Source organism: Leucopleurus acutus, assembly GCF_964270905.1.
Source record: "Leucopleurus acutus genome assembly, chromosome: 14".
Taxonomy (NCBI): domain Eukaryota; kingdom Metazoa; phylum Chordata; class Mammalia; order Artiodactyla; family Delphinidae; genus Leucopleurus; species Leucopleurus acutus.
In genome coordinates, this window is record NC_139156.1 from 70252803 (window position 1) to 70266800 (window position 13998).

Genomic DNA, 13998 nt, shown 5'->3' on the forward strand with positions numbered 1-13998 from the left:
AATACATTACTATTATTTCTACTAATACAGACACCATTCAAATGTTACTCCAATAATGTCCCTTATGACAAAAGGATCCAGTGCAGATTCACGCATTGCATTTAATCATCATGCTTCTTTAGTTTCTTTCAATTTAGATCAGTTCTCCAGTCATTCCTTGGCTTTCATAACCTTGACATTTTTAAACATCATAGTTATTTTGTAGAAGTTCCCTCAGTTTGGGTTCGTCTGATGTTTTCTTGGACTGAGACTCAGGATATGCGTCTTTGGCAGAAATATCACAGAGGTGATGCTGCGTTCTCATTGCATTCTGTCAGGTGGCATCTTTTGATTCATCCCGTTACTGATGATGTTCACTTGATTAGGGTGGTGTCTGTTAAGCTTCTCTACTGTTAAGTTACTCTTTTTGTTTTCCTCTTTGTAATTAATACATATTTTATGTGTGGGAGGGGGATACTTTGAAACTAAGTATATTTATTAGACTTTCAACTTATTCTTTGATTTATTTATATCAACATGGACTCATGTTTTACAGTTTTATTCAGTGCATTATAATCTGCTAATATCTTGTTTAAGATTCAGATTGTCTCCATTTTGGCCAATGGGAGCACATTCAAGATGGCTTCTGTGTCTTTTTACATGTCCTCCTCATTCATTGAGTACTTCCTTGCGTAAGGCATAACAAGATATTTCAGGCTCATCATGTACTTTCCCTGCCTCAGTCCTGGAGTCATCCATTTCTCCAAGGAAGACTGGTTCTTTTTAATAGAAATAATATTTAGAAGACATGATCTGAGCTATAGGTATATTCATTGCTATTAGACTGTCACTATTAGGTGTCACTTTTCCTAGGCCCTCTCAGTGGACGTACATGTATATATATTTTGCATTTCTTTTTTAAAATTTATTTATTTATTTTTGGCTGTGTTGGGTCTTCATTGCAGTGCACAGGCTTTTCATTGTGGTGGCTTCTCTTGTTGCAGAGCACGGGCTCTAGGTGCACGGGCTTCAGTAGCTGTGGCATGTAGGCTCAGTAGTTGCGGCTTATAGGCTCCAGAGCTCAGGCTCAGTAGTTGTGGTGCACGGGCTTAGTTGCTCCACAGCATGTGGGATCTTCCCGGACCAGGGCTCGAATCCATGTCCCCTGCATCGGCAGGCGGATTCTTAACCACTGCACCACCAGGGAAGTCCTGTCATGCATTTGTTCTTTTTTTTTTTTTAACATCTTTATTGGAGTATAATTGCTTTACAATGGTGTGTTAGTTTCTGCTGTAAAACAAAGTGAATCAGCTATACATATACATATATCCCCATATCCCCTCCTTCTTGCGTCTCCCTCCCACCCTCCCTATCCCACCCCTCTAGGTGGTCACAAAGCACCGAACTGATATCCCTGTGCTATGTGTCTGCTTCCCACTAGCTATCTAGTTTACATTTGGTAGTGTATATAAGTCCACGCCACTCTCTCACTTCGTCCCAGTTTACCCTTCCCCCTCCCCGTGTCCTCAAGTCCATTCTCTATGTCTGCATCTTTATTCCTGTCCTGACCCTAGGTTCTTCAGAACCATCTTTTTTTTTTCAGATTCCATATATGTATGTTAGCATACGGTATTTGTTTTTCTCTTTCTGACTCACTTCACTCTGTATGTCATGCATTTCTTAATCTCTGTATGTTGAAAACCATGAGTTCACACCAGTATGTCTAGTTCTAATCCAATACCAAAGAGTTCATTCTGCACATTTGTAATTCCTTCCTCTGACAGTGAGAAACCTGTCTTCTATTATCTTTAATGCTTTTTATTCTTTGGTCAGTCTCCTTAAAAGCAACCATTCTCCATCTTTCTCACATAACTGCTTCTCTCTCCTGCCGGGGCTCTGACTCCCCTTCTGGGCTGCCCCTGGCCCCACAGGGATACTCCTTACCTTGCTCAGGCTCACACAGCCCCCCCAGGGCTGCCCTCCTCAGCCCATGTGAACACCGTCCTCAGCCTGCTGTGCTCTGACACCCCATACCCGGCTGTCTCTCTGCTTGCATTTCCATCTCCCCAGGCTCTGACACACTGTTCTGGGTCACCAAATGTGTGAATGGTCCCCTCGCTACTCTCAAACTGACTCCCGTGGCTGGACCGGCCCCCGCACTCTTCTTAATTTCCTGGATTCGGACACCTCACTTGGGCAGCACCGCACACAGATACCCTCCTTACTCTACCTGGGCCCCTCCTCCCCACGCCAGGCCGGCCACTGAGCAGAGACCCCTTTTGGGTTGTATATTCCCCATGTGATCCGTCCTCCTCAGCCCCTTCAGGCTCTGATTCCTCATGCCAGGCAGCTCTCCCACTCACCTTCCTTACCCTGACTGGCCCCAGCACCCAGCTCTGGCACACTACTGCTTCCCGCCCGCCCCCTGCCCAACTCCTGGCACAGATACCCATTGTGGTGGACTCCACATAATGGCTTACACCTGAGTTGTTCAGTAAGAGAAGGGACAAGGGGAAAGGTCAAAAGGGTTATTATTAAATTCTTATCATAAAGTTGTGCCCTGAAGTGTTTTATTCAGAGCATCACTTTGCTAATTATTATAATGAAAATCAGAGCAAAAAGTAGAATTTGACATAAATCACTTTATTAGGATGTTTTTTAAAATACATGAGTTTACTTATATGCCCTGAACTACCTCCATTGATTAATTACTTTAAGATCAAACAAGAGATCAAGAGACTAAAAGTTCCATGTCTACTCCAGGTGATAGCATGCTGTAAACTATCAGTTTAATACCATCCTGTCCTGACTGCTTTCTTTTATTTGACTTTGTCATTGAATACAGTCATTTGAGCAGGATGAACCTTTACATATGTTCTTATATAAAGCAAAAAAAAATTGTAAAAATAATCAAAATGTATAATAATGACCTGAAATAAACGTATATTTTTAACTTGATTTTTTTCTCATTTAAATAGAAGAGTCCTCGTTTTGGCTTCCCTTATATGGTAACATGTGCTGCCGATTAGTCGCCCAACCAGCTTGTATGGCTGAGGATGCGTTTGCAGGATTTCTTAATCAGCAGGTTAGAGAACTTTAAATATCCTGCAACAATTATAGCTCTAATTTTGATCTTAATATCCTGGCAGTTGTTTGGCATTCTGATATTGTGAAGTATTTTTTTTTTAATAAAGTCTTCTCTTAAATGACAGTTTTCTCCTTGTTAGACATCAAATGTGGGGGGAGGGTGCAGCTGGGAGTGAGAAGGTAGGGAAGGGGAGGGGTCTGATGCAGTTTTGATGGCTAAGGGGCTACCTCTTCCAGGTTCCTCTGCTTCATTAATAGCAGTAACAGGATAATCAGTACCAGAGGACTCCTTGTGGAAACTGATGAGGACTGTTCAACACCTTTCACATGAAGGCCTTTCTGGCAGACAGCTCTTGGCGCAGTTTAGGCCTCTAGGCTTCCAAAGCTGCCTCTGTGCCACCTACTCCTAATTTATTTATAACCATAGTTATTTGTATTCAGTAAATAATTAATTATGGGCCTCAATGAATCAATAGCTTTTTAAAAAAGATTCCATTAAGAGGAAAGAAAATTTGCATTCTTACAGGGAAGTCAACATTTTCCAGTGTTCTTAGAACAGTAAGGGAATATTTTGAATATTCAGTTATTTTTATACTTTTCCTGAGTCACTACGTGAATTGCTGTGGAATTCCAATCACTAATTTTTAATAGACTAGCTTCTCTAAAACTGCACTGATTTATGATTTTATGTATATAAAAGTTATGTGATAATTATTACCTCTATTTTGCTTAATGCTTTTGAGAATTCCACACCTTTCTTCTCTGATACAAACTTACTTTTTTACTTTGGGCTATTGACTTATTGTATAGTAAATTAATGGGTAACTCTATCACATTAAAACATTTCAAAAAACTAACTTTGCTAATTCAAGTATTTTGTTGAATTTAGAGTTAAGATGATAAATAATGATTTAAAGTTGAGAGTTTCTTGATTTTTCTTTTTCAGCAAATGGTAGAAGGTCTGATTAGTTGGAGAAGGTTGTATTGTGTTTTAAGAGGGGGTAAACTCTATTGTTTTTACACTCCAGAAGAAATCGAAGGTAAAGTGGAACCAGCTTTGGTAGTGTCCATTAACAAGGTAAATAAAATGCTATTTTGAAAATAAAGGTATAACATTTTATGAAGTTTGTTCTTTTCTATTACAATTCATACTGTTGTCATCTTATTTACAAAAAGGGAAGGACTGCTGAAACTAGGTTAGTTCGTAAAGATATTCTTATTTTTCTTTCCATTTATAGAGCTTATCTGGTAAAGGAAATACTATATATTTCCTACGAAAACATAGTAATTGGAATCTATACTAGCAAATAGATTTTAAAGCAGAGACTGTAACTCCACATTAACAGGGTATTTAAATTTTTTAGGAATTTATTTAATTAAGAGATTATAAAAACATAAATTGTTAGCTCATGTTAACGATGATGCTCTTTCTAGTTAATACTTACATGAACCCATTAAAAAGAAATTCCTGAGTATACTTTCTGATTTCTTATGGGGCTAATGGGCAGTTGTTCAACCTTCTGCCAGGACAAGAAAGCCTCACATTCTGTTTAGAATACCACATACACATAAATATACTGGTTTGATACAAAGGAAATTATAAAATTTTAGTTAGAAAGTTTTCACTCAAAAATCTGTAGGAAAAGTTTTCAGTCTAAGGCAGGCTTATTTTCTTTATCTCACAATCTTAATTTGTTTTCATCTATCATCCAAGTCTAGTGTTTATTAGAGGTTTTTTTCCCCTCTTTTTATAGCATTCCTACTCTAGAGTTAAAATGGCATTTCTAGAGTAGAATGTCATGTTTTCTGCCTATGGACTGCAATTAATCGTTTTCGTTTTTTTACTTTGCTTCCCTGCAGAGTGGTTAAAGTGAAGTATATGATAAAATATGAGCCATCACATCTGTTAACTGTAAGATACATGTGCTACTTGCCTTTAAGTTATCTTTTGAGGAAAAATGTAAAGTTATATGTCCTGAAAAAACATGTAGATACTGGTCTGCTAGTGTATAAGGATTTAGTTAATTTCTGTGATCTTTGCAATAGTAACATTTGATCTGTTTCTATCCTGCTTTTAGAAATGACACTACTTTTTGCTCAAAGGAAATCCTTCAGTGAGACCTTTTTACTATGTAATTAAGTCCACTTAATTTGTCTGTTTTGTGTATAAGAAAGATTAATGTTGCTCTTAAATAATATACCTCAGTATTATAACATAGTGAATTTATTTTCATTTAGAAAATTGGGTTAATGAAAGTATAATTTTATTATTGGAAACTTGATACAATTTTTTCATTGTTTTGTTTTGTTTACGCAGTGTTCATTCCCCCCCATAGTCTTTTGAAAATTTCAAATGTACAGAAAAGTTGAAAGAAGAGAAAAGTAAAACCTGATACCCATCACCTAGATTCTTCAGCTATTAACATTTTGCCACATTTGCTTTCTCTCTAGATAGTTAAAAAATTTTTTCCGAACCACTTGAAAGTAAGCAGCATACAGCATAACATTGCTTTCCTAGAATATGTCAGCATATTTCTCCTGAAAACAAGGACATTTCTTTCATAACCATAATATTATTATCACACTCAATAAATTTATTGTTGATAAAATAATATTATCTAAGATACAGAGCAAATTGCCCCAGTTATTCCCAAAATATTCTTTCTTATTTTTATTTTTTGTTTTATCCAAGACCCCATCAAGGGTCACAGATTGCATCTGATCACTATGTCTTTTGTTTCCCTTTTACCTAAATTGTGCCCTTCTCTTGCCTTTTTTTTTTTTTGGTTTTTATGACACTAACATTTTTGAAAAGTCCAGGCAAGTCCCCAAATCTGTTTTTGACTAATTGTTTCCCTAGATTCATGTTAAGTATTTTTAGCTGGAGTTCTACATAGATGATTTTGTCTAACCTTATTTTCACTGGGTAGTAAAAATGGAATCCTACCAATTTTTTTCTTACATGATGCACAATGGAATACGGATAGCTATAAACCAAATAAAAACGTAATCTAAGCAAATGATATTTTAAAAGTTTGATCTGAAAACAGTCTTCAAAGTATTCATTTTACCTATCTCAGCCCTTTAAGGGAGGCAGAGCATGTAGGTCAGCCCTGATTTACAGGTATCTTATTTCTGTTTTACAAATGACAAAACATACTCAGAGATCAGATAGAAGTTGTTTAGCTAGTAAGTAAAATTATATGGCTTACTCTTTCCTAATGGGTAGAAAAAAATAGATAAAAATTCATGGATTGTTTATCTGTTTCTTCATAGACATACTGCAAGACAAGATTTGGAAGGCAAAATTAGACTTTTCCCTATCTCCATATCCACTTTGTATCAGTTTTGAAAGTAAAAAGTAACTCTGAAATGAAGTTCTGAGTCCAAAGCCAAGTTACCTGTAGGCAATGACTTAGGCATGTATTGAATCTTTACCATTTAAATTTAAGAGGACAATTATAATAGAACTCCTCTGTTATTGTAGTCAGTGCATCTGTATTTTCTTATTTGATGACAAGAGTCTAATTCCAGAAAAGTAGTTAGCAGGATCTGCATGGCCTGACTAAATTGACCTTTTTCAATTGACTCATTTTTCCTTGTGGTAATAAAGGTGATGGCCTGGCAACCGATGGGATTCTGTAGTCAATCGTCTCCATTATTAAGATGACTGAAATCAGCGTACCTAGAAATCCCAGTGGTGGCTCCACTATTGAGCTTTACAAATTCACAGGAAAATGGTTTGTCTAGTAATTTGTATAGACTCGACCTTAGACTTGGCGGGACAGCGTGGGCTGTATTTGACCCTGAGGACTGATGACATAAATATCTCTTCCATCAAATATGACTTTTGTCTAAACTACCAAAAAGAATTTTAATATTAAACCATGAGGTAAGGTTAAGGTTGGGAAGAATAATATAATTTAGTTGCTTATCTCAAAGATTAAACTGATGACAAAGTGTTACATTCTGTAGCTTTGCGATATTTCCGTCTTAATTTTCTCCAGTGCCAGTTCCAGCACTGATTCCTGCCCTTTCTCTTTAGAAACTTTTCCCTTTGCATTTCCTACTTCTTTTTTTTTTTTAATTTTTATTGGAGTGTAGTTGATTCACAATGTTGTGTTAGTTTCTGCTGTACAGCAAAGTGAGTCAGTTATACATATACATATATCCACTCTTTTTAGATTCTTTTCCCATATAGGACATTACAGAGTATTAAGTAGAGTCATCTGTGCTATACAGTACATCCTTATTAGTTATCTGTTTTATATATAGTAGTGTGTATATGTCAATCCCAATCTCTCAATTTATTCCTCCCCCTCTTTCGTCCCTGGTAACCATAAGATTGTTTTCTACCTCTGTGACTCTATTTCTGTTTTGTAAATAAGTTCATCTGTACCATTTTTTAAGATTCCACATATAAGCGGTATCATGATATTTATCTTTCTCTGTCTGACTTACTTCACTTAGTATGATAACCTCTGGGTCCATCCATGTTGCTGCAAATAGCATTATTTCATTCTTTTTTATGGCTGAGTAATATTCCATTGTATATATGTACCACATCTTCTTTATCCATTCAAATGTCAATAGACATTTACGTTGCTTCTGTGTCCTGGTTATTGTAAATAGTGCTGCAGTGAACATTGGGGTGCATGTATCTTTTTGAATTATGGTTTTCTCTGGGTATATGCCCAGGAGTGGGATTGCTGGATCATATGGTAGCTCTGTTTTTAGTTTTTTTAGGGAACCTCCATACCATTCTGCATAGTGGTTGTACCAATTTATATTCCCACCAACAGTGTAGAAGGGTTCCCTTTTCTCCACATCCTCTCCAGCATTTACTGTTAGTAAATGTTTTTGATGTTGGCCATTCTGACCATTGTGAGATGATACCTCATTGTAGTTTTGATGTACATTTCTCTAATAGTGATGTTGAGCATCTTTTCATCTTTTCTGGCCATCTTTGTCTTTGGAGAAATGTCTATTTAGATCTTCTGCCCATTTTTTGATTGGATTGGTTTTTTTTGTTGTTATTGAGCTGCATGAGCTATTTGTATATTTTGGAGTTTAATACTTTGTCAGTCACGTTGTTTGCAAATATTTTCTCCCATTCTGTAGGTTGTCTTTTTGTTTATGGTCTCCTTTGCTGTGCAAAAGCTTTTAAGTTTCATTAGGTCCCATTCGTTTATTTTTATTTTCATTACTCTAGGAGGTTGTTCAAAAAAGATCTTGCTTTGATTTATGTCAGAGAGTGTTCTGTCTATGTTTTCCTTTAAGAGTTTTATAGTATCTAGCCTTACATTTAGGTCTTTAATCCGTTTTGAGTTTATTTTTGTATATGGTTTAGGGAGTGTTCTAATTTCATTCTTTTACATGTAGCTGTCCAGTTTTCCCAGCACCACTTATTGAAGAGACTTTCCTTTCACCATTGTATATCCTTGCCTGCTTTGTCATAGATTAGTTGACCATAGGTGTGTGGGCTTATCTCTGGACTTTCTATCCTGTTCCATTGCTGTATATTTCTGGTTTGGGGCCAGTACTGTGCTGTTTTGATGACTGTAGCTTTGTAGTATAGTCTGAAGTCAGGGAACCTGATTCCTCCAGCTCCATTTTTATTTCTCAAGATTTCTTTGGCTAGTCAGGGCCTTTTGTGTTTCCATACAAATTGTACAATTTTTTTGTTCTAATTCTGTGAAAAATGCCATTGGTAATTTGGTAGGGATTACACTGAATCTGTAGATTGCTTTGGGTAGTATAGTCATTTTGATAATGTTGATTCTTCCAATCCAAGAACATCTGTTTGTGTGTCATCCATCTGTTTGTGTGTCATCTTTGATTTCTTTCATCAGTATCTTATAGTTTTCTGAGTACAGGTCTTTTGCCTCCTTAGGTAGGTTTATTCCGGTATTTTATTCTTTTTGATGCAATGGTCATTGGGATTGTTTCCTTATTTCTCTTTCTGATCTTTTGTTGTTAGTGTATAGGAATGCAAGAGATTTCTGTGTGTTAATTTTATATCCTGCAACTTTACCACATTTATTGATGAGCTCTAGTAGTTTTCTGGTAGCATCTTTAGGATTTTCTATGTAGAGTATCATGTCATCTGCAAATTGTGACAGTTTTAACTCTTCTTTTCCAACTTGGATTCCTTTTATTTCTTTTTCTTCTCTTATTGCCGTGGTTAGAACTTCCAAAACTGGGTTGGATAAAAGTGACGAGCGTGGACATCCTTGTCTTGTTCGTGATCTTAGAGGAAATGCTTTCAATTTTTCACTGTTGAGGGTGATGTTTGCTGTGGGTTTGTCATATATGGCCCTTATTATGTTGAGGTAGGTTCCCTCTATGCCCACTTTCTGGAGAGCTTTTTTTAATCATAAATGGGTGTTGAATTTTGTCAAAATCTTTTTCCACATCTATTGAGATGATCATATGGTATTCTTCAATTTGTTAATGTGGTGTATCACATTGATTGATTTGTGTATATTGAAGAATCCTTGCATCCCTCAGATAGAACCCACTAAATCATAGTGTATGATCCTTTTAATGTGTTGTTGGAGCATTTCCTACTTTTATCTCAGGTTTCCTTTGAGCCCTTCCATTCACCTGAAAACTTCACTCTTAATAGTAAATGCCACTGGTCTCGTTATTTAACTATGTCAAACACCATCTCAGTCAAGAAATCTATTTGTTACTTCTAAAAACATGACTGTTATCTAATTATATCTTATATTAAAGTAATTTTTACTTATTTTTCTCAGCTTATAAGATTATTCAAATTTATAGAAAAGTTGAAAAAAATACTACAGTGAACACTTGTATACCACCCAGATTTAACTGTTAACATTTTGTCATATTTGCTTTATCTATTTTTCTTTTTTTGGGAGGGGTTTAAGCACTTTATATTTTATTTAATTTTTTAATCAGCTGTTATGGTGGTATGGTTTAAATAAAATAAAATTCACCAGTTTTAAGGGTACAGTTTGATAACTTTGACAAATAATATACAGTTGTGTAATCATTACTATAATCATTATTGGATTATAGTTTTTTAAATCTTTTTTTTGTTTTGTTTTTTTGTGGTACGCGGGCCTCTCACTCTTGTGGCCTCTCCCGTTGCGGAGCACAGGCTCCGGATGCGCAGGCTCAGCGGCCATGGCTCACAGGCCCAGCCGCTCCGCGGCATGTGGGATCTTCCCGGACCGGGGCACGAACCCATGTCCCCTGCATCGGCAGGCGGACTCTCAACCACTGCGCCACCAGGGAAGCCCTAAATCTTTTTTATGAGAACATTAAGTCTACTCTCTTAGAAAATGTCACATATTCAATAGTGTTGTCAACTATAGTCACCATGTTTTACGTTAGATCTTTGGACCTTATTTATCTTATAGCTGAAAGTTTTGTTTTGTTTAGCTGCAAGTTTATAAAGTCTCTTATCTATATTTCTTGCTGAGCCATTTGAACATAAGTCTCCAACATTGATAATTCATCCCTGAATACTTCAACATCTTCCTTTTAAAAATAGGAGCCTCTCAAATTATATAAATTTATATATATATATAAAATTATGTATATGCATATATATATATAATTACAATACCATTATCACAGCTAAGCAAATTAACAGTAATTCTTTTATATCATCTAATATCCAGTCCATAGTCAAGTTTCCCCATTGTCTCCAAAATGTCCTTTTAGCTCTTGTTTTCAATCTAGGACTATTCAAAGCTTGTGCATCCTTTGTACTTCTTCTAAACTGTAAATTAGGTCTAGGGGCTTGATTAAATTCATTTTAAACATTATTATGAGAATAGTTCATGGATAATAACAAATACTTTATGAAGAATTCTGTTCAGAGGCATATGATGTCAAGTGTCTTACTATTGGCAATACCAGGTTTAATGACTTGGTTAAGGTGGTTACCACTAGCTCTCTCCACTATAAAGGTAAATTTTTGTCTTTACAATTAGCAAGTAGTCAATGAAGTGATGCTTAGACACAGTGTGACTATCTTTATTGTTCAGCAATCTTTCACATAATGGTTTTAGTGAACTGATTGCCCTTACCTGAATCGGTCATTACATTGGAGATTGCACACGTTCTTCTACTACTGTCCTTCCTTCTGTATGTGTTAGCTGGCATTCTTTTGTAAAGGACTTTTTCTTATCAACTAGGAATGAATTGCAGTCTTTCCTGAAAAGGCTGGGTAAATGTTTAATGTTATTGACCAATTTTCAGAGTAAGGAGTTGTGTTATTACATGTTGACATTGTATTGTTATTGGCAATATGTATTGGAGTGGAGTTACCCCCTGCAGAAGTAGCACATGAGTGTCGTTTCTGTTGTCCCACACCACCTCCAATATTATGATAAACTCATAGATTTTAAACTATTCAATCTACTCAGTGTTTTAAATTACTTGGTTTTTAAATATAAGGTAGATGTTTTAATTATTTTGCTTACTTTGTAAATTTCTAAGGGACATGTACTATTAGAGTATTCTTAAATAAAGGGGATCATTGATAAATGCCAACTTGGTTGGATAGTGTTTTTGTTTCAGTTTTTAGTGTATTTCCAGTGCTGGGTCTCTAAGATCTTTTTATGCTTAATAATGTTAAATATTAAATACAAAGTTTCTTTCTTTTGGTTGTCTTTCTCCTCTCATGATTTAGAAAATAATAATTTTGCTTAATGCTGCTTTAAAAATTATGTGAAAACATGAATTTTACAGTTGCTAAGGTATATAAATAATAGTTCTGCTATTTTGATCACAGGATCTGTTCTCTGACTATAATTCTTGTCCTTCTAAATGGCATTTCCTGTAAGGCTAAGTCAGTTCATTAATTTTCAGAGGGAGCCATCTGTGGAAATAGTCACATTAAGGAAAGAAAAGCCTAAAAGCTATCCCCCTCCTCTTTTCAATCCAAATTTGAAAGGATGATTTACTTCAAAGTGATTGCTTCAACTTCAAAAAACTTCCCTATGAATGTTGTTGAGCTAGACATTCTCAATAAGGGGTACTTAACTGGAGCCACTGAATCTCCTATATGTTGTAGAAAGCATTTTATTAGCCAAAGTTTTATCCATTGCCAGTGGGGTGGGGAGTGGAATGGAAAAGAAATGTGAGTCTTTGAGATCAATAGTCTTTTCTTGATCTAAATAGTATGCATCACTTCATTTTAATGAATAATAAAATCTGTACCAAACAAGTCAATAACACTAGTTGGTGTGATAGTCCTTTGTTAAATTGTCTTGAAATTGTTTTTAACCATTACATTTATCATGGACCCTAGCAAATAAAATTACCATGAAGCACATGGGATTTTCTTCATATTATGTTAGTCCTCTTAATGCATGTATCACCTATTCAGATTGTCCCTTATTAAATACAGCAAAAAGAATTTTTTAAGCAGTCTTTTCCTTTAAGAGCTTACATCTGATTTCATTGACATAAATTGAAAATAATTATATCACTAATACTAATCAGACCTAATGCTTGGTTTAATTTATGGTTATGCTTTACATACTTCAAACATTCCTTGTCATATATTGTAGAAGGTATGCTTTCTTTGTCATTAGAATACATATAAAGTCTAAAGCTTGTTTTTAGCCATCAACAATTTTGTCTTCATCCCTGATTCACAAGACTTTAGATCAGACACCTTTCAAAGAACTCATTTATCTTTACAACATGTTTGTGAGGAAGGTGTGAGTGAAATATTATCTCTGCATTATAGCTAAGAAAGCAGGCTCTTAGTTTTTTGTACTTGTATTTTATTTTTTAATTGTTTTTTTGAAAAATTTCAAGATAATCTATAGAAAGAATAGTATAAATGAACCCGTCTGTACCCTCACATATTTCCTCCACCGTTGGATTATTTTGAAGCAGATCCCAGCAATCATATCATTTTACTTGTAAATATTACAACTGCCGTACTTAAAATTTATAGCCGTACATGAAGTCAATATATCATCAAAAATCCAGACAGTGTTCAAATGTCTCAGTCTTGTAATTTTTTAAACAACTTTTTGAATCAGGATCCAAATAAGGACCATACATTGCATTGATTGATTAGTTCTCTTAAATCTCGTAGTCTGTTGGCTTTTATTCTACCCCCCTCTTTATCTCGCTCTCTCTTTCCCCTACACATATACACACACAATTTGTTTGTTGAAGAAATTTGGTCATTTATCCTACAGAGTTTTTCAGAGTCTAGAATTTGCTGATTGCATCTTCAAGTTGTCTTTTTTCTTCTATTTCTGAATCAGATTTAGGTTTGTTTGTTGGTTGATTAGTAAGGATATGTCTTAGAACTTTTATCAGGAGGCGTATAATAACGTCTGGGTCTTCCACTCACGTTAACATCCACTGATGAACATTGCTTAGATTCTTTATTTCATTAGGGATTGCAAACTGCTGCTATTTTAACATTCTTTCTTCATTTATTAGCTGGGACACCTCTACTTCATCAGCTGTTAGGTTGAAGGACAGTTTTTACAAGAAACCCAAGATAAACGTTTGATTTTTTGCATTTATATACTAGTTACCAAATCTATGAGGTGGTTCCCTAGCATCCTTCAGAGGTGACCAATGAGTTAGTTTTTAAATATCATTATGAATTTGTGGATTTAAAGACTTTTCATGCATCAGTCCATTACCATTGTAATTCTTATTGATGTTCAGATTGTCCCATCCTTGGCTACTGGAAGCCTCTTCAAGTTTACTTTTGAGTCCTTTTGGTACAACCCTAGTATTCTTTGATTTCTGGTAGGACAAGATGTTTCAGGCCCATCCTATATATTTCCTGGCCCAGGCTGGGGATAAGCCATTTCTCTGAAGAGTTCTGATTCCTTTTATTAGGAAAGAGTATTTAGAAACTATAATCTGGGTATGTAGTAGACATTTTTAAAGTCATATAGTCAAAAGTAAAGT

At 35.4% G+C, this 13998-nt stretch overlaps 1 protein-coding gene across 1 annotated transcript in view; it reads left to right on the top strand.

The window, feature by feature from the left end:
- Nucleotides 1–13998, top strand: part of RTKN2 (rhotekin 2) — a gene marked incomplete at both ends in the record, with an annotated part of 76903 nt that overhangs the window by 53196 nt on the left and 9709 nt on the right. The window contains 2 exons of the mRNA XM_082854707.1: nt 2958–3064; nt 4013–4144. Of these exons, the coding sequence (XP_082710833.1) occupies nt 2958–3064; nt 4013–4144 (239 nt within the window). The remainder of the gene's footprint in view (nt 1–2957; nt 3065–4012; nt 4145–13998) is intronic.